This window comes from Hyperoodon ampullatus (genome assembly GCF_949752795.1).
Source record: "Hyperoodon ampullatus genome assembly, chromosome: 2".
In the NCBI taxonomy this organism is placed as follows: Eukaryota; Metazoa; Chordata; class Mammalia; order Artiodactyla; family Ziphiidae; genus Hyperoodon; species Hyperoodon ampullatus.
Window position 1 is genome coordinate 160,462,364 of NC_136915.1, and position 27,103 is coordinate 160,489,466.

The window sequence follows — 27,103 nt, forward strand, 5'->3', positions numbered from 1 at the left end:
TATAGAAGTGCTACAGGAGCCCTGACTGACTAAAATTTTAAGTTTTATTGGCTCATCTGGTCAGAAGGTAGTGTTTGAGAAACCACAAATATAGCAATTTTGAAATTTAGTAAAGTGGCAATGTATTGGGGAGTTAATATTATTAATATGTTTTTCCTTGATTCTCTTGCCTGTTTCTCTTGAGTTGCTTGGTTTCCTCCTTACCCTAGAAACATTTCCTTAAGAAGAGTAGCATAGTAAATCTACTGCCAAAAATCATTTGATTTTGGTTATTCTATTCACTTATGCAGAAAAGAAGCCACAGGTCTGCCCTAGTTGGAACAAGGCAGAATGCTATTATCATCCTCATTCTCATTCAGCTATGCAGTCTATAAAAAATATAATATTTGGAGAAAAACTTCATTTTATAAAGGTAAACACCAGACTTTGATATTAATGTGTTACTTAATGATATCACTTAAATTTGTTTCCTGTGTAGGAGGCTGCCCCCAGTTGTTAAAAAAGAACTACATCCGTTCAGATAAGACATTCCTAAGTGAATTATAAGGTGAATTATAATGACAGTTTTTTGGCAATAGAAAGTTCTGAAGAAACAAACCTTGACAGTTCTAATACTTTTATTTTTAAAAGGATGAGTTAAAAAGAACCCCAAAATAATAGGATTTGATGTCTGCCTGGGAAGCGGTAAAAAAGAATCTCTAACTTGGTGATAGAAAATTCAGCTTATCCTGGGGTGCTGATACCTAGTAACATGACAGTCTGGCTTTTTTGGCAGTGGTTTCAGATAAGTAGTTTAGAAGTAATTTTATCATCTTTCCCTGCTTGTCTCCATAAAACTATAATAGTTATTAAACCAATTTTAACTAAAATTAAGTATCAAAGTAATGCCTAGTATATGATAGGACCTCAGTAAACACATACTAAATTAATTTTTTAAGAATTCAAAAATTCCTTAATTTTCTTAGGGAAAAGGTGGGAAAGTAGAAAAAGAAGTGAGTCAGAAACTGTAAAATTATAGAAATTCCTTAAATCAGTTTTTGAAAAATAACTTCATGAATATTTAATAAAATTTATGTATTTAAGTAAAAACGAAACAAAAAAGTGTAAAACTAATCATTATTATTCTCATAAACTAAGAAAAAAATCTAATCAAAATTGTCCATATAAAGCTATAGGTCACTAAACAAAGTCCAAGGATTCTGGATGTGTCTAAGATGGATAGAAGAGAGCAGTCTCCTCGAATCATCTGGGATTAGAGACCCAGCTGCTCTAGGTCTTTGTCTCTTCATTTACAAACTCAGATGATTTGTTAACCCACATATCTAAGATGCTACTGAATACGTTTGGAAAATGTAAAATACTATAGTGGGGCTTCCCTGGTGGCGCAGTGGTTGAGAGTCTGCCTGCCGATGCAGGGGACACGGGTTCGTGCCCCGGTCTGGGAAGATCCCACATGCCGTGGGGCGGCTGGGCCCATGAGCCATGGCCGCTGAGCCTGTGCGTCCAGAGCCTGTGCTCCGCAATGGGAGAGGCCACAGCAGTGAGAGGCCCACGTACCGCAAAAAAATAAAAAAAATTTAAAAAATTTAAAAATACTATAGTGTATTTATATGCCTATAGGTATACAAATGTTGAGCATGTATTATTATCATCAGATTATAGAAAGGGCTGTTGAGTATCCAGTGATTCACATATATTCACAGCTTATCTTTTTTAAAAAATTATTAAAAAAAATTTTTTTTTTTGGTCTGCATTGGGTCTTCGTTGCTGCGCGCTGGGTTTCTCTAGTTGCAGCAAGCGGGGACTACTCTTAGTTGCGGTGCATGGGCTTCTCATTGCAGTGGCTTCTTTTGTTGCGGAGCAGGGCTCTAGGTACATGGGCTTCAGTAGTTGCAGCACACAGGCTCAGTAGTTGTGGCTCGTGGACTCTAGAGTGCAGGATCAGTAGTTGTGGAGCACAGGCTTAGTTGCTCCGTGGCATGTGGGATCTTCCCGGACCAGGGATCGAACCCATGTCCCCTGCATTGGCAGGCATAGTCTTAACCACTGCACCACCAGGGAAGTCCCTCATAGCTTATCTTGACTTTAACCTGGTAACTGCACATTATCATGTTAGCCTAGATAGAAACATAGTAAGACTAGAACTTGTGATATTAAAATAAAATGAAAAGGCTTTTTGGTTTAGTCAATAAAATACTTTTCTCTTTCCATTTTGAGTATACGCATCCTAGGGTCAGTTAATTTCATAACTTTTCCTAGAGATATAAGGAGTAATAACTGATCCAGGAATTCCACAGAAAATTCTATGTTCCCGTACAGGGTCTGGGTATGCAGTGATAACAGGTGTCCGGATCACCAAGATACAAATGAACAGGTCATTTCATCTGGTATTTGAGATTCTTTGTGTGAGTTAAAAAAAAAAAAAAGACCTGTTGCATCAATCCATTGCTTTAGAGTCATACTTCATATATTACGTAAAGAAAAAAGGCCATTTAAGATTATTTTTCCATTTAGTAAGAGTTAAAAAAAATGTTCACCCTTGAAGTCTGTTTGCCCTAAACCCTTATACAAGTTAGTCCTAAGAGGAATCATGTTCAGGATCCAAGAAACCCAGAGAGAAAAAGAGCCACACAAACCATTCGCCAGTGACAAAGGAGTCAGCAAACTGTTGGAAAACAGAGAAAGCTTGTAATAATGAAAAAAGGACAGAGTTTTTTTAACCAATCACTTGTTTTCTTTTAAAAACACATAACCACATTAACTTTTTGTTTTATACAACCATCTACAAACTATAAAACAGTACCACATTGTGCATTTAACCTACTTTCAAGAAGGGAACTCCACACTTCGTAAGAATTCTACCCATGTAAGAAAGAAGGAAAAAGGAGACAGGTAATAGCATAGTCACAGATACAACATGAGTCCAAGCAAGCATCAATTCTTTGACGTCACCTTTTCCATTTACTGGAGTGGAGAGAGTAAGAAAGAAAGCAAGGGAGAAAAAAGAGGGAAAGCAGCACCCACAGAGGACTAATCACATTCCATAGTTACTTTTGACAACTATAGTTCAGAGTTTCATAGGATAGTATCATTTGACCAACACAACATGTTGGGGGGGTGAAGGAAACATGAGTAGAGGGAGAGGATTCAAAAAGACATGTACCTTTTACACCCTATTGCCCTCCTAAATACTCTTCATGGATACAAGCTTCTGTGTTAATCTGGAAAACAGCAAGATATTAATCTTCACAATGTGATAAAGCTTAAGAGTTCTGCTCTTTTTGCAAACGTGAGTGGCTCACAATTTCACTTTACAGTTCAAAAGAATAACAACATCATGCTCATTCAGGATTCCCCACAATCTTCCTCCCTATTCCCATCACGCTGGTGTTGCTACAGGACCATCAGGGAAGTGTGGGTAGGGACTTCAGAGATAATGATACAGGGATAGTGAGATGGAATCCTCGCTCTTTTTTAGAAGTCCACATCTTCCTGGTAGTAAGTCTTCCCTCTGATGTGTGGTGGTCCAGAGGAAAGGGCATAGGAAGAACTAAGGTAATATGGTAGAAGTAACTGGTTTGAAGGTATACAAGGTATACAAGATGAGACTGTGTAATTAGCAGACACACTGAATCCAAGGCAAACAGTTGGTTATTTGATTGTCCTCCTTAGGTTGATGGCACCATAAAAAAACAAAAACAAAAACAAACAAACAAAACTGAAGGTGGCTTTGATTTAATAATAAAATAAACCAAAGGTCTGCTACAAGGAAACATGCTTTAGATGAAAAGCAGTATAATGATTTTCTTCTCTTCAGGGGAAACTCTCATCTTGTCCCTCTGACTTCCTCTTCCACAGTGAGTAAGCAAATTCCTTCTGGAAGGTTGTTTTTAAGGGGCAACTCAGTATCAGAGTTTTGCTAATTCATACCAGAAAGGCATTATGAGGCATTCCCATCAGGAGGCTCCTCTCCATTCCCAGGCGAACTTCTCATATCATTTAAACTAAGCTCTTCCAAATCTAATGAAATGCTTTTACTTTTCCATATTTGGTGAGTAGTGTGGCTTAATGCTGGTTGAATTAATGGTTTGTAGCGTTGGCCAGCACAACTTTCTTATGCTCTAATATAATCAACTCTATCCCACATTACCACTGTGCTCTGACATTGTATAGACTGAAAATACAATGCAGAGAGTTAGCTTTTAAGATTTACTATCAAGACTGATACCTGAAATGCAGAAATGAAGTGTTTAAGTAATTTACAAAATCTCTTTAATTTTCCTTGCTTCAGCTAATCATCCAAAGCAAGAAATAAAAGTTAGATGTGTCATAAAATGAATTAAGCTCATAAATTTGATTTACTCCTCTTTACCTAACTTTTCCTGAAGTTCTACTAGAACTTCTACTGTCTTAACCTAGTGACACTGATCTTAGTTAGCTTTTAAAATTAGATTTGTTAAAAGTATGGTGATTTTGTAGTTGAGAGAGCCTTAGATTCAACATAACTTTTTTCAATCTGAGAAGCTATCTTAATTTTAAAAATTTCAATGTTGTATAGCAAGAAGTACTTATTTTTTTGAGCTAGAAAATTTCATGCAAACTATTACAGAAAACAATAATCTGAAATTTGTTTACCAAATAAAGTGCAATCACTTCAGAGAAACCTAGGTTTTTGAATAAAATAATGCCATGGATAGTTATTTTCTAAATTACTTTTCTTAGACTAAGAAATTTTTCTAGTCATTGCTTAGAAAATTGCACTTGGGCATAAAGAACTATTTCCTGAATAAAGCAAAGTAGTGGAGAAAGATGGTAGGAAAACAAAGGCAGGTCTCTTACCAGCTGTATAACCACTGAAAGGAGAGACAGCAAGGCATTGTCACCTCCATGCCATCAAGCTCATATACTTTCCTAACTGCCCGGCTGCCAAGGTCCAACATCCTTTTGCTCTTCTCTGCTATCTCCACAATTATTTCTCTTCAACTAAGTGTCTGTTAATCTGATGCCTGTATGCTCAGTAATAGGCTACTTTTTTCTATTCTTAACTTGCCTTAGTTAAGAAAGGATGAACTGCTTTCTCTAGTTATCATGACTGTACTTTGGTCAAATCATGGTAGAAGGATACCATATAGCAACAAGTTACTTCTAGTAAAATCTGCTAAAATCTTAGAACTCTTACGTTGAGAATATTGGGATGTCATAAATCCTAGGGGCTGGGCTCCATTTTCCTTCTTTAAGGGTTCATACATGTTACTGCTGAGGTGATTGGCATTCTCCTCTCACATCATTGCTTCTGAATCTGAAGTTAAGCAGGTTTCTTAAGGAGAAAAATGGCTGATGCCGGAAAAGAAAGATGCACATAGGTTTTCAACATCTTTCCAATCTTAGAAATAACTATTATAACCTAATTAATGATGACTTAATGTTTGATCATTTTATTGTCTCTCTGTATTGGTATGAAATCCTCCTCAATTACTCCATTTTAATAGTATAGGCAGCCTTAATAATAGGTGCATATTTGTGCATAGAAAATAAGCCACTTGGGCTTCCCTGGTGGCGCAGTGGTTGAGAGTCCGCCTGCCGATGCAGGGGATGCGGGTTCGTGCCCCGGTTTGGGAAGATCCCACATGCCGCGGAGCGGCTAGGCCCGTGAGCCGTGGCCGCTGAGCCTGCGCGTCCGGAGCCTGTGCTCCTCAATGGGAGAGGCCACAACAGTGAGAGGCCCGCATACTGAAAAAAAAAAAAAAAAAATAAGCCACTTTTGTCTTTTACTTTCTCTACACAAATCAATGCTTTCCATACTTTCTTTCATAAAATGAAAATGGAATTTTATTCTTTTTTTTATATTTCCTTTTCATTCATTTGGGGAGTATTTTAACTGATATCAAATTGAGTGATTCTCAAATAAAGTAAAACTAGAATTTCTAAACCTAAAATCAGATGAAGTTTTACCTTTGGTTAGATTGCTGCTCCTTTAAAATGACTCTGTGATATTCATTTCCTAAGAGTTCTATTGAGAGTTTCAGCGTACAAGGAGCTCCAATAAAATTTTAGGTAGGATATAGCATTCACAACGGCTAGGGCATACAGAACTTAGGAGAGAAAAATGCACAATGCCTTTTTTAGAGGAAAAAAATTAAATATATATTCTGTCTCCCAAACCATTTTCTCCTGATGAGGAAAAGCCCTCTTTTCTCTTTACAGCTTTAAGAGGAACATAAAGCTGTTGTGTTTAAATACATATTTGAGTAACTGTCATAGTAAGTTGAAAGTTACATAAGCCTTATCATTCTTGAATAGACTATGCTGATAGGATGAACATCAGAAAATGAATACATTCTAACATTGTATTACCTATGAAAAAATAATACTGATTAGGGCCTAGAATCATAATAGTTGAAGAAAGACCAAATTGGTCATAGGATACACTGAAGTAAAAACACTGGAGAATTCAAATACCAGAAGTCAACTGTAAGATTTTATGTGTGTCACTATATAGGTTTACTAGTAAGAATGAAGTTGACAACTCAAATTGCTTTGGATACGCATTAGTACCACCAATTTTATTTGTACAGGAAATGACTGGTCCACTGGACTTATCTATGTAATTCAGGAATAATTACTGCTACTTTTTGACAGACCAGTGATATTTCCCCCATAGTTTTAAAGTACAAAACCAGAATAGTTAGAAAAAAATCCCAAGTATAAATAATGCAACCTTTAAACTATTAAGGGTCACTAAATTGTTACCACTGATTATTATAAATGATTCAATTTATTTAAACTAAAAAAAAAAAAAACCCCAAAATTAAACTTCTCTTCTTCAGTTTTGGGCCAAGGAACATGCTTGGCAAAACAAAAAAAAGCAATAAATGCCACAAAGTTTTATGATTTTTCAGAAAAAAAAAAAAATCTCGATTCAGGAAGGGAACAGATTTGGGGAACTTGTCAGAATAAAGATGAAAAAAAACACCTCCTTTAAAAAGAAACTATTTGTCAGTTAATTGGCAGAATTTTGGTAGTAACAGGAACTTTAATTAATCTACTGGAATTATGACAGGGATGAGTAAAGACTTGTGATACATGGGAGAAGAGCTGATGACAAAAGGGTATACTAAGGGGTAGTAACCATATGTTTTTAATACTAAGTAAGTGATAATACTAAATTTAATGCCAACCACATTCAAGAAAGTAAAATCCCTTATGGCTTTTGGGCTTATCTGGATGACTTAGGAAATAGGAAAGAAATTAGACAAAGAAGTGAAAATGAGCATTATGTACAGACCATGATAGTCTGAAATTTCTAAGAAATACTTTTTGTGTATAACCAAGTTCAAGCCCCCCAAATTTTAAAAGCAGTTTTTCTATCATATGAGGGGCATGAAATCCAATGTTCATCCTTTAAAACTGCTGGGAGAAATGGCTGCCAAGGTCTGTTTTATCACTGTAATGTAAAAGAGGAAGGATAATTTGTTCTATGCTCTCAAAAGCATGGTTTCCCCAAGACAGACTTTTAATTTGATCAAATTCTGGCTAAAGTAAGAGGGCCCAGAAGAAAAACTATCCAATGAGGGTGTAGAGAGTCTCTGAAATAGCTCTGTCTTCTAATTCTGAGTTAGTAAAGGCTGTACTTCAATTACCGTACATGCCGAAGCTTAATAAGGCATAACTTCAGTTGTTATGGTTGGAATATGGGCAAATGTATTCCACATCTGTTCCTTTAAAGAAAAAAGTATCAGAGCTCTTAAAGAAATTTCAACTGGTTGTGTGGAAGTGTGTGGATGCTTTGTTATGAGAGACATGCTCAGGATTCTAAAGCAGCAGCAACTTAAAAAATTAGTAATAAAACTTTGGCTTAAAATTAAAAAGAAAGGAAAGAAAAAGTCAAACTGGTGCAAGTTGTCTCATGAAAGAGGTATTGTGGACTAAACCCTCATAAATGCTGTCCAACATTAGTTTCCCCTGTCTTCTTTCACTGTTATCACCTTCATTGTACAGGAGTTATATCATTCTTTTATGGTTAAGTTTCATAAATAATGAGAAAACCATATGTAACAAATACATCATATTTCCCACCCACCCAGCAACCCTCCCCAAAATAAGAAAAGTTACATCAAATTAAAAAGTAGCTTCGTGAATGAAGGTACTGCTCTAAGTTGCACTTTCCCTGCAAGTGCGGCCAGTGCTTTTGCGCTGGGTATGAAGGAAAGGAAAAAATTCTCCACATAAACAGACAAAAAATTTAAAAACCAATGTCCGGTTTCAACCAGTCAAAACCGGGCCAAGCGGAAGCCGAGATATCTCGGTACCGTCCCATCAGAGGGTTCTTGCAATGCTTGTTCTTCATCCTGACAGGTATCTGTGTCCTTGTGATTGTAAACAATCCATAAGATACTATGTTTTTGTTCCTTAAAATGTCCTCTGATTGGCAAAATGAAGTAAATATTTGTTTTAAAAGTAGAAAATGAAAATTAAACCAGAAGAAAAGAAAAGAAACACAGTGAGCTTGTTTGGAGTCCATAGGATCCGATCTGGAAGAGCTCGGAAAATGTGTTATATGTCTTCTCCTGTTTTCGGCTGGAAAGGTACTAGAGGTTGCGTTGGTCGAGGAAAGAACTGTAGAGTAGGAAAACCAAGGACGTTAATCTAGACTTCAGAGGATTCAAGTGTTAGCTTCATCATCTGTGTCTTCTATCAATACCTTAGTGTCACGAGCCTTGGATCTAGTGGTAATAAGAGGGAAAAAATTACTTAGTCCATTACTAAAATACAAACACATGCAAAGTATCAGGTACATTTCCAATCTTACTACCATTAAAAATACCAGGCACAGGCACCACACACTGTTGGACACCAGATGGACTGTTCCTGGAGTTTCATATTCAATTGCAGGTATTACTGGAAAAACACTAAGAAACTAGATTGCAACCAGAGGAAGGAAACAAAAACAATGCCAGGTCATGTGCAATGGAGGGACTTTGATTTTATGATGTATCTCTTTAACCTCTTTGAGTGACAATTTTCATCTCTGTAAAGCAGGAATACTAATACCTATTTTACAAAATACTGCTTTCACCTCATGGAGATAGTATGAATATCAAGTGAGAAAATGGATTAAAAAAACATCAGTAAAGCATTAAACAAATATAAGGAATTACGATGAGGATGATAGAAGAATCATTTGAGGTACACATGAAAAACCAGGAGAGTTGGCCAGCAGGTGATAAGACCTAAGGAGAGACATGACAGTTGTCTTCAAACAGTTAACAAAGTATACATAGAAGAGGCAGAAAACTAAGTTATGTTAGAAAGCCCAATCAGGATCAACTGGTTGAAATTATGGTGAAGCATATTTCAACATAAGCTATCTACAACAAAAACTATCCAACAATAAAAGCAGGTGCCTTGTATAGTTATAAACTTCACTATCACTGATGACTGTCAATCAGCATAAGATGACCAACTATTTAGGATATTGTAAAAGACATTCCTGCATGGGATGAAAAATGGGAGTAGATAATGTCAAAATGTTCTGCAACTCACAAGCCCCATGAGGTTGAAGTGGGTATTATTATTATTACTCGACAGAGGTGAAAATAGACATTCAAAAAGTTAAGGATGTGCTAAAGGTTGCATGAGTCACAAAGTCAGTACTCAATCTCAGAACTTCTTATTTTAGATTCCCTGCTCTCTCCGTTACATATAACCTGCTCCATTGTTCTATGTCTTCCTCTGGTGGCAATCTAGTATCCCAGCGTTCTTCCACTGAACACCTGAAATTGAACATAAAGATCTATTGCCAAAGAGCTTCCTTGTTTCTGAAGCAAAAAGAGTGTTTGTTTAGGCTGCCCTCTGCTGGTAACTAACAAGGATTAGACTTTCCAATTTAGGAGCTCAATGATACAACCACCCACAGCACCACCTTCTAGCCCTTTGTGGCCCTTATCTTGCTGACTCCACCAGCCTCCACATCCCCTCCTCTTGCTTCTTCAAACTCTGCTTCCTGCTATATATAATAATATCATGCTTTGTTTTGATGTTCTTCCTGCTGACCTCCCTGACCATTCCTTTTCCTGCCCCTTTTGTTGGTTCTTTTTTTCTCTTGCCTGTGTTTGTTCCCTAAGATTCAGTTCCTTGCTCTGTTTTTCTTTTCTCTACCTTCTCCTCTTCAGAGAACTTCTAAATTCTATCTAAAGCTCAGGCATTTTCTACTCTGCGCCCCTGTGGGTTATTAACACCTCCTGTTTTTTTTTTTTACTTCCTTTAAAATGTTTCCTTATTTTCTTTTTAGTCCTATTGTAAGCATCCTAATTCAAGTCTTTAATGTTCCATACTTAAGAATACTGCAATAGTCTTTTAGCTGAGCTGGCCTTGAGTTTTCCCTTTCCCAATATATGTTGCACAGTGCCATTAAAACTTATGAAAATATTACTTTCATAATGTCATTCTATGAAAAAATTCTCTGTGACTCCTTCCTGCCTACAAGATCAAGCTTGTACTTTTCAGCCTTCTACAATCATACTTCATCTATTCAGCTAAATTTTCTTACTATTTGTTACTAGTTTTAGTCACATGGCTTTTCTTTCTGCCCCTCATTTCCACCTTTATGTCTTTACTGTGCCTCTAGCCTATTCAAACACTCCTTTATCCTTTAGAAAACTGCTCATGCTCAACCTGTCTCCTCCTTCACTCCAATCCACTGTGCTATCCACTGTCTCTAAATTTCAAATGCAGCCACAATATACCCTACATTTATTGTTACTTTTAGGAATATACAAAGTAAATGACTGATAAAAATCCTGTTGTAGGTATTTAGTAAAAAAGTAAAAATAATAATAGCTTACACTTATTGAGCTCTTTCTGTGAGGAAACTGGTCTAAATCCCACGTCATAACAAATTTAATCTAACCACCACCCTATGAGCAGGACCATATTAATCCCAATTTAGAGATGAGGGATAATATAGAGAAATTAAGTGATTTGGCCAAGATGACATAGATGGCAAGTGGCAGAACCAGGATTCCTAAAGTTTATAACTTGGAAATGATTTTTATACAAGATACACTGAAGAGATCAAGTAAATTATTTTCCAACAAATTTTCCCCAGTGTACTTTTAATGCCAAATTAGTAAGTATTAATTAATGTATTAATTAACATATTAATGACATTTTACACTGTGTGTTCATTAAGACATTCTATATATAGGTTGGATCATATGGAACTGCTGTTATTGCTGGTTTTTGTGGTGAAAGATGGTTGAACGCCAGCAATTTCACCTGGTTCAACCTGATAGCTTCTTAACTTAAATGTTATCCAGTACTAAAACCTGAAGGGAATTCATCTCACAGAAGTGGAAGCTATACATACTGAGAAGCGAGGCAAGGCCGGCGCAGGGATATGCTCTGGCTATACTTCCATGGCCGATTCTTCTGGCGGTTTCGTACCCCGTCTTCCTGGTCCATCATCTGCTCTAGAAGCGTCTGATCATCTGCATTCAGAGGGGCCACAGAGATGTCCCTCACAGCACGGAATTCACCACAGTTATTCAGATGTTCATTCTCCAGGCGGAAGAAGTTCCACACAAATCGCCTTAGCAAAATGGGGTAGAATAGGCAAATTACTTATAAAATTTGAACATACTACTACTATCACCTGTAGACCTCCCAGTATAACAAGTTTCCACTCATGGAAACAAAAAAAGGAATTAAGGACTAGAATACTAAAATAAAATAGAAAAAAGATGGTGTGGTGGGGTTGGGGGGGAAGGGGACAAGAAAGGAGTAGGCAAAGGAAAGGGACTCATGGAATGCAGTTTCAGAGTACTCATTCTTTCCCTTTATTGAACAAATATTTATTGAATGCCTACAATATGACAGGAAAAGGCACTGAATGAGACAAAGCTTCTCCCTGTATAAATGTAATTTCTAATGACAGATAATAAACAAGGAAACAATTAGCTAACGGTAAGTGCTCTGAAGAAAATAAAGCAGGGCAAGGGTATAGAACATGTTTCTTTGAAGAGATGGCATCTAGCAAGGAAGCAAGTCAGGTAAAATCCTACAGAAAAGTATCCCAGGCAGAGGAAACAGCAAGCACAAAAGCTCCCAAGCTGGACAGGACTTTGGTGTGTTAAAACAACAGCAAGGTCAGTGGGGCTGGAGAGGAACAGGAAGGTTAAAATGGCAGATGAAGATGGAGAGGTAGAAAAGAAAGGGGCTTGATCCACAGAGGGCCTTATAAGCTATAGTGAAGAGTTTAGATTTTTAAGTGTGATAGAAAACGAGGGTTCTGAGCTGGAGAAAGATGTGATTTGTTTTAAAAAGATCATTCTATCTGCTGAACTGTGAACAGATCAAAGGAAGACGAGAACACCTGAAGGAAGACCAATTAGAAGCTGCTGCAGCAGTCCAGGAAAGAGAAGATGGAGACTTAGATACAGCGGGGGATAACAGAGGTGATGAGAAGCAGACAGACTAGGGATTTATTTATGAAGATGAAGCCGACAGGACTTACTGACATGGGATGTGAGTGGTCTCAGGTTTTTGTTCTTAGTGAATGGTGACACCATTTACTAGAGATCTGGGTTGTTCCTATTAGGCCAGAGCCATTAGATATCCAAGAGGAAAATTCAGTAGCTACATGGACATGAGTTTGCAGTTCAAGAGAGTCTAGGACTATAGACAGCATAAGAACAGTATTTCAAGTCATGGGCTTAGGAATAATATAAGTGGAGGAGAGAAGATTAAAGAGGATTAAACCCTGGAGCACTTCAATATTTACAATTTGGGAAGAGGAAGAAGAACCAGTAAAGGAACTGAGACGGAACAGATAGTGAGACAGAAGAGTGTAGTTTCTGAGAAATCAAGTGAAGAAAGTGCTTTGCTGAGAGGTAAAGTAAGATAAGTACAGAGAACTAACCACTGGATTTAGATAAAGAGGATAAAGAGGCAGTATGATCTAAGAGCACAGATTCTGGGAGACTATCTAGATTCAAATCATGGATGCTGCCACTTACTAGGTGTAATAACCTTGGATGATTTACTTAACCTATGCTTCATTAGTAAAATGAGACAGTAACAGCACCTACCTCACAAGACTGTTGTGAGGATTCACTAAGTTAATACATGTAAAGGGCTTAGAACAGTGCCAGGTACATAGAAGGCAATACATAAGTGTTTGCTATTATTGATTATTAACAAAAGCAATTTAGTTTGAGTATTGGGAAAAGAAGACTTGAGACCCGTGTCCCCTGCATTGGCAGGTGGACTCTCAACCACTGTGCCACCAGGTAAGCCCAATTACTTTTTTATTCTTGATTTTTTTCTCTTTAAAAAATCATCTGCCGGGCTTCCCTGGTGGCACAGTGGTTGAGAGTCCACCTGCCGATGCAGGGGACACAGGTTCGTGCCCCGGTCCGGGAAGATCCCACATGCCGCGGAGCAGCTGGGCCCGTGAGCCATGGCCACTGAGCTTGCGCGTCCAGAGCCTGTGCTCCGCAACGGGAGAGGCCACAACAGTGAAAGTCCCGCGTACCGCAAAAAAAAAAAAAAAAAAAAAAAAGTAATTGAGCTCCCTCTTTTTACTAGAAAAAAAATTTTTTTTTAATGTCTAAAGCAGCATACATGAAAGAGAAAGAAGTATTTGGGGGGAGGCGTTATTGGTGATGGAGAATTTCAGGTCCTAAACCTAGACATCTGAGAAAGTGAAGAGGGGAAGGAGGGTTGACAAATGGTTTGGAGAGAGCACTGACAGCAACAAGTATACTGCTTCCAGATTCAATCTTATTTTATCAGGTCATCCTGATTTATGTGCCCATCCTGACTCGGAGGAAAGCTATACACCTGTCTAAAAATATCTTTATTTCATCGTCATTTGTGAAAGATATTTTCACTGGGTAAAGAGTTCTAGGTAGGGAGTTATTTTCATTCCGCACACTTAAGATACCATTTTAATGACTTCTGACATCCACTGTTGCTGTTGAGAAGTCAGCTGTCAATCTAACAGCCATTTCTTTAAAGATAATCCTTTCTTTTGGGCTGCCTTTTTTTTTTTTTAAATAAGCATTTTAACTAAAGCACAACATAAACATATAAAAGTGTGCAAATTTTAAGTGTGCAGGTTGGTTAATTATTATAAAGTGATCACAATGTGTAATTATCACTCAGAAACAAGAAATAAAAAATTACCGTATACCTAAAGCTGCCTTTACGGCCCCCCTATGTTATCTCCTAGAGAGTTTATTGATTTACCTTTCATATTTAGCTCTGCAATCCACCTGGAATTGATTTTGCATATAATATGCAGTGGAAGTTGAGATTTATTTTTTCCCCCATATGGATATCCAGTTGACTCAATATCATTTATTAAAGAATCTTTTTTTCTCCACTGTTATATAGCCACCTTTCTCATAAATCAGGTAGTGTCAATGAATGTGTGGATCTGTTTCTGGACTCCCTATTCTATTGCAGTGGCCTATTTGTCTCTTCTTTGTCTCATCAGACACTGTCTTAATTATGGTAGTTATATAATAGGTTTTGATATTTGAGAGTATAAGTCCTTTACTTCATTCTTTTTAGGATAGTCTTGGATATTCTTGATCCTTACTGTTACCATATAAATTCTAGAACTGGCTTGTCAATTTTCACATACATACATCTTTCATTAAATTTATTACTTAGGTATTTGATACATTCCAGGGCTATTCAAAACAGTATGTTTTTTTTAAAATTTCATTTTGTAGTTGTCTGTGACTTTTTTAGAACATTAATTTATGTCAACCTTATATATTCATTCTAATAGCTTATTTGTAAATTCTTTTGAATTTTCTGCATATACAGTCGTGTCACCAATGAATGATGATAGTTTTATTTCTTCCTTTCTAATCCTTATACTTTTTCTCTCCTCATTGCACTAGCTATACCTGCAGTATGATGTTAAATAGAAGTGGTAACAGCACGCATACTTATCTCATTACTGATCTCCAGGGAGAACTTACAGTGTTTTACCATTAAATATGATCTTTTTTTATTTTTTATTTTTTTTGTAGTGTTTAGTTTTTTCATAAACAGGCATTGACTTTTCTCAATGGCATTTTCTATATTTGTTGAGGGTTGTTTTCCCCTTTATTCATTAATGTGGTGAGTTACACAGATTGATTTTTAAATGTTAAATGATTTTTGAATATTACATCTTACATTCTGGGAATGAACCTAACTTGGTTGTGATGTATTATCCTTTTTATATATTGTTGGATTCATTACCCAATATTTTGTTTAGGATTTTTGCATCCCTGGACATGAGAAATATCCCTGTAGGTTCAGGCATCAAAGTCATACTGGCTGCACAAAATGAACTGGGAAGTGCTCCTTTCATTGTCTCATTTCCCTAAAAGAGTTTTGTGTAAAACTGATAATATTTCCTCCTCATATATGTGGAAGAATTCCCTGCAGTTTTCTTTGTAGGAAGAATTTTAATATGGATTTACTTGCTTTACTACATATAAACCTATCAGAATTTTTATTTCCTCTTTATCGGTTTTGGTAAATTGTGTTTTGAGGAATTTGTTCACTTCACTTAAATTTCTAAATTTGTTGGCACAAAGTTGCTCATAATATTGTCATGCTCTTTTAAAAAACATCTTTAGGATTTTTGATATTTGTAATTTGTGCCTTCTTTCCTTTTTTCCTCAATCAGTACTATTTAGACATTTTAACAATTTTATTAGTCTTTTAAAAGAACTAACTAGCTTTGTTAATTTCCTCTATTATATGTCTGTTTTCTATTCCATTAATTTCTGTTCTTTATATTTTCTTCCTTCTACTTTTTTTGACGTTTGATTTGCTATTTAAATCTTTTTTCTAATATCGAGCTGTATACTTTTCTAATATACACATTTAAGGCTATACATTTCCCTCTAAGCATGGCTTTAGCTATATTTCACCTTTTCTTTTGTCACATTTTCAATTTCATTCTATTCAAAATATTTTAAAATTTTCATTGCAATTTCAACTTCAACCATGGGTTATTTATACCTGTGATGCTTAATTTCTAAACATTTGCGAATTTTCAGATATCTTTTTGTGATTTTACTCCTCTAAAGTTTGTTAAGACTTCCTTTACAGCCCAGAATATGGTTAATTTTGGTAAGTGTTCCATGTGTAGCATTTGTATTTAGTACTTGTTGTATGCAGTCCTCTAAATGTGTCAATTAGGTCAAGTTGGTTAATTGACTACTTGTTTATTACTGAGAAAAGTATGTTAAAATCCTTCTCTAAAATTGTAAATTTATCTACTTTTACTTTTTAGCAGTGTCAACTTTTGCTTTACATATTTTCAAGCTATGTTATTAGGTGCATACAAATTTGAATTGGCTATCACAAATGAATCTCAAAGTCTCTAGGTCTGGCAAATTTCTTTAGTGCAAAATTGGCTTTAGTGTTCTGCTTATCCTGGGATATCTGCCTTCACTTAGAGTTTGGGCTATCTTGTCAGATCACTAATGTTTTTAGGAAGATTAAAAAAACATTTTATCTGGTATTTTTATTGTTTCCACTGAGAAGGTTGGGCTGAATAACCCAGAACATTAAATTGCAAAAAATGATTCTCAAAAGATTTTAATTCTAATTCCTATTCTAAGACTTTTTACCTCCTTATTTCCACTCATGACCCTTCCAATGGAGCCTAATTCTTTCCTTCCTTTCTTTTTTTGATTTAAAAACCTTTTATTAAGTATAACACATTCAGAGAAGTGAACAAATATGATGGGCACAGCATGATGAATTTTAACAAAGTGAACCCATCATGTAACCAGCACACAGATCAAAAAACAGAACATTACTCCACCCCCCCACCCAAGAAGGTTCTCCTGGTGCCACTTCCAGTCACTGTCCCACAAGGGCAAATACTATTTTGACTTCTAATACCATAGATGAGTTTAGTCTGCTTTTGAACTTTATAAATTTGGAATCATGTAGGGACATTTGTTCTCATTACTGGACAGATTTGCATGTGTGCAAATACAACAATGTATCTATCCACTCTACATTGCTGGGCACTTGGGTAGTCTCCATTTTGGTCTGTTATAAATAGTATTATTGTGAACATTCTTGTACGTGGGTCTTGGTGGCCTTAGGTTAGCACTCTTGTTTACTATATACCCAGGTGTTCATGCACAGCTTTGGTAGATACTGACAAAGAGTTTTCCAAAGTGGCCGTTGTACTAGTTTCCTCCTACCTGCAGCGTATGAGAATTCCAATTGTTCCCATCGTTCTACATCCTCATCAATACTTGGTGTGTCAGTATTTTTCATTTTAGCCCTCATAGGTGAGTAGCTATATCTCAAATGTAGGTTTAATTTGTATTTCCCTGGTGATTAAGCATGTTAAGAACCTTTTCGTATGTTCATTAGCCATTTGGATGTTCAAATGGAGCCCAATTCTAAAAAAGCTTCTAAGTCATCATCAGCAGTTACTTTAACTTTGTAAGAACTAATCTCTTAGTCCTTCAACCAGGATTTTCCAACTCTGAGGCTGATAAAAAGTCTGAGAAAAGTTGGAAAATTTAAGCTTTTCAAGTATAAGCTTTAATAAATTCTGATAAGTATTGAGCAACTTTTTAGGTAAAAAGAATCTTTGATAAAGTTTTCAGTAGTTTGCTTACCGGAAAACCTCAAGGGGAGCAAAGACAGTAGCAATGATGTCCCCAGAATGAGGCAACAAAGTCATGGAGGTAATTGAGATTTGGATAGTCCAAGCAAAGCGCAGGATCACATCCTCTATGATGGCACAGTAATAATAGGCCTGAGGAATAATAAGCAAATTGAGTACACTTACCATCATGTTTCTTACAAATAAGCACACCTAGCACACTAACAAGAGTCACATATCCTACTGACAAGCACAGGTTAAAGAGTTTTATATTTTAGAAAGATTTCACCAATTTAGTTTTTTTTTCTTAAATGGTACAATATTGAAAATGAATTTTTAAATATTGTTTTACTGAATTTCAGTAATCATTTAACAAATAAACTTCATTTCCATATTGTATACCAGGCTCTCTTTTAGACCCCAGAAATACAAACCAGATGAAATCCTTGATCTGACTGAAATTATACTCTAATATGTATGTGATACACTAATGACTCAATAGTTAATAGTAGAAAATATTAGCAGATTTATTAACTCTGTTATTTGTACTTTTATTCTCAAATTGCCTTATCCTCCATCTGAAAAAATTTTGCTTTGCTTTTTGATGTCAGTAAATAAAATTAAGCTTGGATTTCACATACATAGTTAAATTTAAGGAATGTTCCATTTTCACATGAGGAAGACAGCACTCAACTAATCTTTCCAGGTACTAGTACCCAGTATTTGAGAGTCCACGCTTACCTACACAAAAGTCTTAAGTAAACAAACTGCCAACAGACCAGAACTGTAATTCACGGATTTTCTCACTATTTATATCTGGATATCTAGCTCTTTAAAAATATGTTTTTAAAGGTTATGACATCTTATGGGAACTAGAACTGATATGTATTAAGCCATAGCACTTATTTAAAAAAATTTAACAAAGGAATACTAGTCATGTCAGAAGCCTATTAAACAAAAGAAATAGCAGTCCCCTTCTTGTCCCATTCTCTAGAGACAAACATTTTCAAAATTTGTAAGCTATTTCTTCTATTATTTATCTTCCACATTTCTAAATAATGTGTATATATTGCTATATCTTGATTATTCAATTTTAGACATTATCCACTGCTTACTATGATGAATTTTATGAAGATTTTTAACACATTAACATATCTCCCTGTTCCCTCCCCCATCCATCCAATAGAGTGATAATGTAATTTTTGGATAAATCCACATGCAGTGAACTCATTATTAGGCCTCTCAGTAAGAGCTGCAATTTCATGTGTCTTTAAGAGCCAGTCAAGTGGATCCACATTTCACTGATGTGGGAGCTGATGTTACCAAAAACTGAAGGTCTTTTGGGAGGAATACACTTAACTTGAGGTCAAGAGACGCAGAAAAGTTAAGTTTTAATATGGAGATAACAAAAATGCTTCCTGGACCTGGGTGTGGTGCTCAATAGTATGCGTTGTTAACGTCGAGGAACTGATTTTAAGGTACATATAGCTGTGTTAATTTTTAAATGAAGTACCACTGGATTCAGCAAATAGCTTCTTCCCTTTTTAAGAAGAATAAATTTTATTCCAATATTTGCCTTTTTAAAATTGAAAGGGGTATGGTGATCCCCTAGAACATTTTTCTTATACATTTGCAAAGCATAATGTACAAAAGCATATACTTTATTTTCTAGGGTCATGAAAATATATAATAACAAAAAAACTGATTCTATTAACTAGTTTTATTACATAGAAATCAAAAAGTTAGAACTATTTAAAAGGAGGAACGAATATTTATATAAAGATATAAACAGTTCATCAAAGCAACCATTGTAATAAGAAATAAATGTATTATCTCTCTCAGTAAGGGAAGAACAGTTCAAAGAGCAATAAGGCACATACATTTGGTGAACACAAAAGGCCATCTTTACTTGAATGCATGTCTGCTGTCTGACTTGTGCTTACTATTACTTTTTTTGATTTTCTTTTCAAATGAGACTTACAAAGATATATCTAGTATCTTGGTCATATATTCTAAATTCGCACATTGGGATTGCTACAGCTTATGTTAAAAAAAAAAAAACACTGTCAGTAAACATCTCCTTTTCTGCCTTCATTTGTTTATACAAAGTTACCCTAATATACTATTCTTCGTATTCACTCTCCTATCATTTATTTTTAATCCTCACACTTGAAAACAGCCTTCCCTAGTCACCAATTAAATACTACACATTCACGCATTTTCAAAGTGCAATTTTGAGGTACTGGTGACATTCTGACATAGTATAAAGTATTAGTGACCCAATTTATAATCTCCTCCACATCACAGAATTTTAGGACTGGGAAAGGATCAAGAGATAATCTAGTATAATACCCTACCTTATAGAGAAGAATACACTGTAGTCTGGTTGCCTGAAATTATACAGCTAGTTAGTGAGAGAGCTGGGATTAGAATTCACTTATAAGGATTCCCAGTTCATTGTTTAATTTCTCTCAATATCTGAGTAAAGATACTCTTGGCCTTTTGACTTTTTAACTCAGCCTCTCTCATCCTTTTATTCATATATATATATATATATATATATATATATATATATATATATATGAATATAAGATGCTAAAATAATTCCCACATAATTATCCATATATTTTTGGATTAAATTGAAACTTTAGGAAAACTGATTGAAATAAATGAAAGGAGAAGCCTTCTTGATGCACCCAAGCAAAGTCAGGCACTCCCCTTTCCTTCGTGCTTTCATAGCGCTGCTCATTCAGTCAAGTATTTATTCATTCATTCCACAAACATTAAGTCTCTGTATGCCAGGGACTATGCTGGATAGTGAGGGATATAGATACCTAAACAGGTAATTAAAATACAGTGTGACGATTGCCATAATGGAAGTTTGTATAGGGTAAAATGGGATTGGTACGAATGGCTAATTATGCGTGGAGAAGTAAGAAAGGCTTCTTAGAGAAAGTAAAAAACTGACTTAAAAAGAAGGAACAAGAGTTTGCAAGGTAAACAAAGGGGAAAGAGGGCATTTGAGATGGAGGGAATTGCATGATCAAAATAAATCATAAATGATAGTAAGTTATTTATTCCTCTATTCTAGTCTTTACCACATTGTATTACAATCTGTTTACTTATCTGTTTAGAATATAGATTAAGGCCTCCTTGAGAACCAGAATTTTACTTTGGTTTTATTTCCTATAGCATCTAGCATATAGTAAACATCTGATACATTTTTGCTGACTGAATGGATTAGTATTTTTTGGTAAGTATTTTCTCTAATTATATTAAGTTGGGATTGGGTATATATTGTAATAGGTACACCTGAGTTGTTGTTTTGTTTTTCTTTTTTAAATAAACCCAAGGACTCTTTGTACATACTTTTTGGGGGTATACAATCTCTTCCCGGAGGAAAGTGTTTTCTCCTGCATTCTTATCAAAAAGACCCCAGTCCATCTTCAGATCCCAGATGAGGGTGTAACAGGAACTGATGATACAAAAGACGATCCACAGGTAAAAGAACACTATGGTGTCTGAGTGACCTCGTTCTGAAGAAAGAAAAGGGAAAGAGAAAATTACTAATTCAGGTAAAATTCTTCATTAAACAAAACTAATTTAAAAACAGATTATTTCTCCAGCTCCATAAAGGAAATAAGATTTTAAAAGAAATCTCCTTAGTAGGATCATTGTCTAACAAAAGTTAAACAATAAATCTGATTCTTCTGAAGTTCAAATAATTATCAAACATTCATCAAATACACAAAATTTGTACAAATGTGCATTTAGAGTTTAGAGGCTTTATGCTGAAAACATAAAATTTCAAATAACTGCAATGGAGGTTTTGAATATTACAAAAGTTGTCATTTTAGTTTTTGCCATCAGGTGGCAGCTTAGGGTCAAAGATGAAAAAAAGTTATGAAACATCAGTAATAAGGAATGTGCTGCATTTGCTTTAAGAAATTCTTGGATTGTTTTTACTTTAGAACAACATTTCCTTCATATACGTAGATCTTAATACTTATTGAGAAAGCAATCGGATAATTTTAATTCTAGGTAAAATGCCAGAAAGCAACAGATTGATGAGGAATGTATCCTTAAGAACATATATGAAAGCAAATTTCTCTCAAATCACAAAGCAAAGAATGATATGTTTGCTTTTTTTTGATGTTATTTAATGATACAAAGGCTTAATGTGACTTTATGCTGGGAACACTGTAATGTAACTTTGGGTTTTATGCTGAGAACACTATAAAGTGCACTAAATCAGAATAATAAAAATAATTTGCAAAGGTAGTTACACAACCTAGTCTTTTTCACTCTCAAGTGCTCTGTATATTCTCTATGAAACCTTTTTTTGACAAGTTTGAAAGTCATCGTGATGTTCTTTGTATTCTCTGGGTGTAGGATATAGGTATATAACTACTACTAATATGGTCCTCAATCATCAGGGAAAAAAGGTGTCATCTAATTCAAAAAAAGTTTAAATTGTGGTTAGTTTCCCAAAGGCTTAGAAAGTAAAGGATGTATCATGCATTATCCATAATCCTCCTATTAAAATAAACAAGTGCTGGGAATTTCCTGGTGGTCCAGTGGTTAGAACTCGGTGCTTTCACTGCTGGGGCCCGGGTTCAATCTCTGGTCGGGGAACTAAGATCCCGCAAGCCATGGCAGTGTGGCCAAACAAACAAACAAAAAAACAAGTGCTTACTAATCATTTTTAGATAGTAAAATGTTAAGTACAGTATTATTCAAAGGCACCCTTTAGACATTTATAATCTAGTAAGTTGAAACAGCCATTTGTTATTGATGATAAATTTGAGCTCAAAATAAAATAAACAGGGGCTTCCCTGGTGGCACAGTGGTTGAGAGTCCGCCTGCCGATGCAGGGGGCACGGGTTCGTGCCCCAGTCCAGGAGGATCCCACATGCCGCAGAGCGGCTGGGCCCGTGAGCCATGGCCGCTGAGCCTGCACGTCCGGAGCCTGTGCTCCGCAAGGGGAGAGGCCACAGCAGTGATAGGCCCGCGTACTGCAAAAAAAAAAAAAAAACCCAAAAAACAACAAAAAAAAAAACAAAGGACTATGAGAACATCAAGGAGAATGGGACTGTTTCCAGCAGTAGGAAATAAGAGGAAGTAGCATTTGAGTTATTTCTAGAAGGATAAATAGTGTTGCAAAAGTCAGGCAGATGAGGCAAGGCTATTCAATGCTAAAAGAAGATAATGAAAAGCCATGAGGGTGGGAAACTGCAAGGTATTTTTGAGAAGCTGCAAGTAATCTAAGTCTAGTGTGGGTGAAACACAGAGGATGTGAGGGAGTGGGTATGATTTGAAATGAAGCTGGAAAAGACATTTTGGGTCTGACTGTGGAATGCCTTCTTGGGCCTTAGGATTAAATCTGTATTTCAGAAAAATAATGGGTTGGCAGGTTGCTTTCATCAGAATTACTTAGTTGGTTAAAAAAATACAGATATCTCTGAGCTCCAGTGTTGTTAGCATCAGTCTGTACCAGCTTTATGAACCGACTGTCAAATTTTCAAAAACTTTGCAAACTGGTTGTTAAACAGTCATTATTAAAAATTAAATTACATAAACTTATAATTAGCTATATTAAAAACAAAGGTAATGAAAACTCAAATTCATCACTTCCTAATTACTTTACTAAATTTTGATATTATTTATTCTTTTAGGTTATATATGTTTATATATCTATATAATGGAAATACTATACATCTTTTTCCAACATTCCATGTTAATCATCTTAGTAGCTTGAAATTGGCTATGGTAGCAGTCCGTATTTACACCATGGAAATCAGCAAACACTGCAAATCAGTGCCCCATCCCCACTCCCACCCGAGAGCTAGTTTTTAAATATATACCAGCACACCACTGTTCACCTTCTTCTCCTGGAAAGTCAGTGGTAGGGAACAGAAACAAAAGTTTTAAAAATGGTCCACAATTGATTCTAATGAACAGTCAAGCTTGGATATAAACACATTTTCAGGTTTAAACTATTTTCACAAAAACTTTTCTTCATGAAGAGAAAATTGGGTTAATATTTATATTATAGCATTGTGCCATATGAATTATAATTTAAAAGGTCTAACAAAATATTTACTTATTATCTAGGTTTAGTTGGATGTGCTCTAACATACCTGTTCACTTCATTCTATACACAGATATAGAATCTAGCTGAGTTGTATTGTTCAATAATTAGCATCATGGTTGCATTCAAAAAAATTCCATAACTCATCTACTAAGGTTTGCAAAGAATAAAGCAAATTTAGCAACATAATAAAATTCACTCGTCGTATTTTCAAAACAAGATCAACACAGAGATAAAGACCTAAAAGGAATTGATAATGAAACTAAAAGTAATGTGCTAATTTTGTTATTTCTTCTAGATTTTAAAACAAGTTCTATCCTCAGAATATAATTCTTAAAATGGGACAATGGGCTAAACTGCCTTCCTCTAAGCCCATATTATTTCTATGAAATTGCTATGAAACATATACAAGGACTTACTGACTTAAAAAATATATTTTAACAGAATATTTTATAATAAGTAATTTTTATCTTATGAACTTCTTCAAACAATGATTAACATGCACCTGGTCTACATATGTTACATTTTGGTCTTTTTAAAATTACTACCCTACCTGATCATTTCCATCTCCCAAATGAGGAGTGCTTCTCCCTGAAATCATCTGCCTTCATTGGTATTCAGAGGTTGTATCAGGAAGATATTATCACTTTAGGCAAGCAATTACATCTAATTCTCTGTTGGCTAACTCTGGTAGCCCACTTTAGTAATGTTCAGAATCACAGAAAATCAAGTCATTGGTATTCTACACTAGGCTTCTATTACACACCGGCCATGTTAGAAGCGTAATTAATACCAGACAAATGTATGGTAATTGGTATCTAGTGAATCTAAAACAAATAAAATAAGCTTCCTAGAGTTTTGTACCCATTAACCATCATAGGAAGGATAAAGCAAAATATGTTGGGAAAATATAAATAAAATAAATTTTTAGAAAAAGGGGGCTTCCCTGGTGGTGCAGTGGTTGAGAATCTGCCTGCTAACGCAGGGGACACGGGTTCGAGCCCTGGTCTGGGAGTTTCCCACATGCCGCGGAGCAACTAGGCCCATGAGCCGCCAACTACTGAGCCTGTGTGTCTGGAGCCTGTGCTCCGCAACAAGAGAGGCCGCGATAGTGAGAGGCCCACACACTGCAATGAAGAGTGGCCCAGAAAAACCAGAAAAATTACATATGGACATCATTGTGAGTCATATTTCAGGAAGGATATTTTAAATATGAAAAAGTGGCACTGTGTAAAAACAAAGTGAACAGTTTTCTTTCAACCAAAACCTTTCTACTCTGGTAAGAGTTTACCAGGTTTTAATCTGAAATTAAATAAGGAAACAAATAAAACAGACTGGGGACACTGTTTTCAAAGCCCAAACCTATATAGGTAAGCTGAGTTATGAGTGAGTTTGGCTATCAATTTATCCTAGGACAGGCAAGACAGACATTATATTCCCATTTTACAGTTAAGGAAGCTGAAGTTCAGCGAGACAGTCAGTAAGTGGAAAGATAACTGTATTTGAAGTCACAAGATCTGGGTTTGAATCCAGACTCTGCCTCTTTCCAACTCTGTGATTATAGAAAATTCATAATCTTAAAATGATTGAGACAAAAATGGAAATCATTAGGCCTAAGGATAAATGAGGAAACTAGTAATAGGAATCTTTAACCAAGGAACTTTTTTTGTACTAGACAGCACTGTTTCTTTAAGTCCATCTCAACTTGAAATAATAGTTCCATAAAACTATTAAGTAACATTAAAAATACTTCTAAGGTATGTGGAAAACAGAATTTAAAAAGTATACACATATTATTATTTCAGACTGTATATAACTTTATGTTTATAGAAATACAGAGGCAGCTATCCCTGATGAGGAAAGTAAGATTATTAAAGGGATTCATTTTAACTTTATGTATTTATGTATTATTTGAATTTTGTTTTTACAGCCATATATACATATCCATGTTTTATTTGTATAATTAAACTAAAAGAAAAAAGAAGAAAGTGGGCTAAAGAAAACAGTTATCATCAGGGTGATGATATTTTATAAATGATTTAAACAAGAGTTTCATGTTGCTATATTGTTTTTATAATAAAAAAGTACACAGGAATTCATTTATTCATTCAACAAATGCTTACTGAGTGTCTACTACTATAAGCTATGTTATTTATTATATAGTTATAATACTTAAGATCAGCTGCAAAGAAAAATCTGTTTACTTCTACATTCAACAAACATGTGCTGAACGTCTACCAGGTAACCAGGTATATTTTAGAGAACAGAAGGGTACTGAAGAACTATTAAGGACTAAGTGTGAAAGAGGAGAGATGTAAAATAAACAAAAGCACAATGTGAAAGTGCAACTATGGAACTGTGCATACAGGAGGAATCAATAGGTTAGGCTTTCAGGACGGGAACAGCCAGGAAAGGCTTCCTGGAGGGGGTGCTACTTGAGTTGAGTCTTAAAAGTTAACAGTCTTGAGTTAACCAGGTTTCTGAGGCAGAGAGAGCCATATCAAAGTATAGAAACCATTCATTCAACAAATGAACACCTACTTACTATATGCCAGATATTATTCTAGATACCAGGTACACAGTAGTGAATCTTATTCACCAATGGGCAAATTTCCTACCCTAATGAAGCTTACTACTTAGTTGGGGTAAACAATTATCAGATATACAAGTAAACATGACAATTTCAGACAGTGAAAAGTGCCAAGAAGGAAACAGAACATGGGGACTTCCCTGGTGGCGCAGTGGTTAAGAATCCACCTGCCAATGCAGGGGACACGGGTTCAGGTCCTGGTCTGGGAAGATACCACATGACACGGAGCAGCTAAGCCTGTGCATCACAACTACTGAGCCTGAGCTCTAGAGCCTGTGAGCCACAACTACTGAACCCGTGTGCCACAACTACTGAAGCCTGCGTGCCTGTAGCCTGTGCTCTGCAACAAGAGAAGACACCACCACACCGCAATGAAGAGTAGCCCCTGCTCGCCACAACTAGAGAAAGCATGCAAGCAGCAACAAAGACCCAGTGCAGCCAAAAATAAATAAATAAATACATTACAAAAAGAAAAGAAAACGGAACATGGTGACATGAGTGAGACTAGCAGAATTCCTTTAGATAGTGTTCAGGCAGAGAAGGTCTCTAAGTTGATATCTGAGTAATGAGAAGGAGCCAGCTACATGAAAAGCTGGAGGAAGACTTACATATATAATATTACATTTTCTAGTAACCATAATTTAAAAGGTAAAAAGCAGGTAAAATTAATTTTAATAATATATTTTGTTAATCTAATATATCTAAAATGTTATTTTAATGTATAATTAATGTATATAATAAATTATTATATAAAGTCATTGTGGCTATTAGAATA

At 35.6% G+C, this 27,103-nt stretch overlaps 1 protein-coding gene across 2 annotated transcripts in view; it reads right to left on the bottom strand.

Annotated features, from left to right (window-relative positions):
• Positions 1–8,662: 8,662 nt before the first annotated feature.
• Positions 8,663–27,103, bottom strand: part of XPR1 (xenotropic and polytropic retrovirus receptor 1) — a gene marked incomplete at both ends in the record, with an annotated part of 205,106 nt that continues 186,665 nt past the window's right edge. For both annotated transcript variants that reach the window (XM_079697077.1, XM_079697076.1), the window contains 4 exons: positions 8,663–8,723; positions 11,369–11,590; positions 17,661–17,800; positions 21,017–21,183. In XM_079697077.1, coding sequence (XP_079553203.1) covers positions 8,663–8,723; positions 11,369–11,590; positions 17,661–17,800; positions 21,017–21,183 — 590 coding nt within the window. The remainder of the gene's footprint in view (positions 8,724–11,368; positions 11,591–17,660; positions 17,801–21,016; positions 21,184–27,103) is intronic.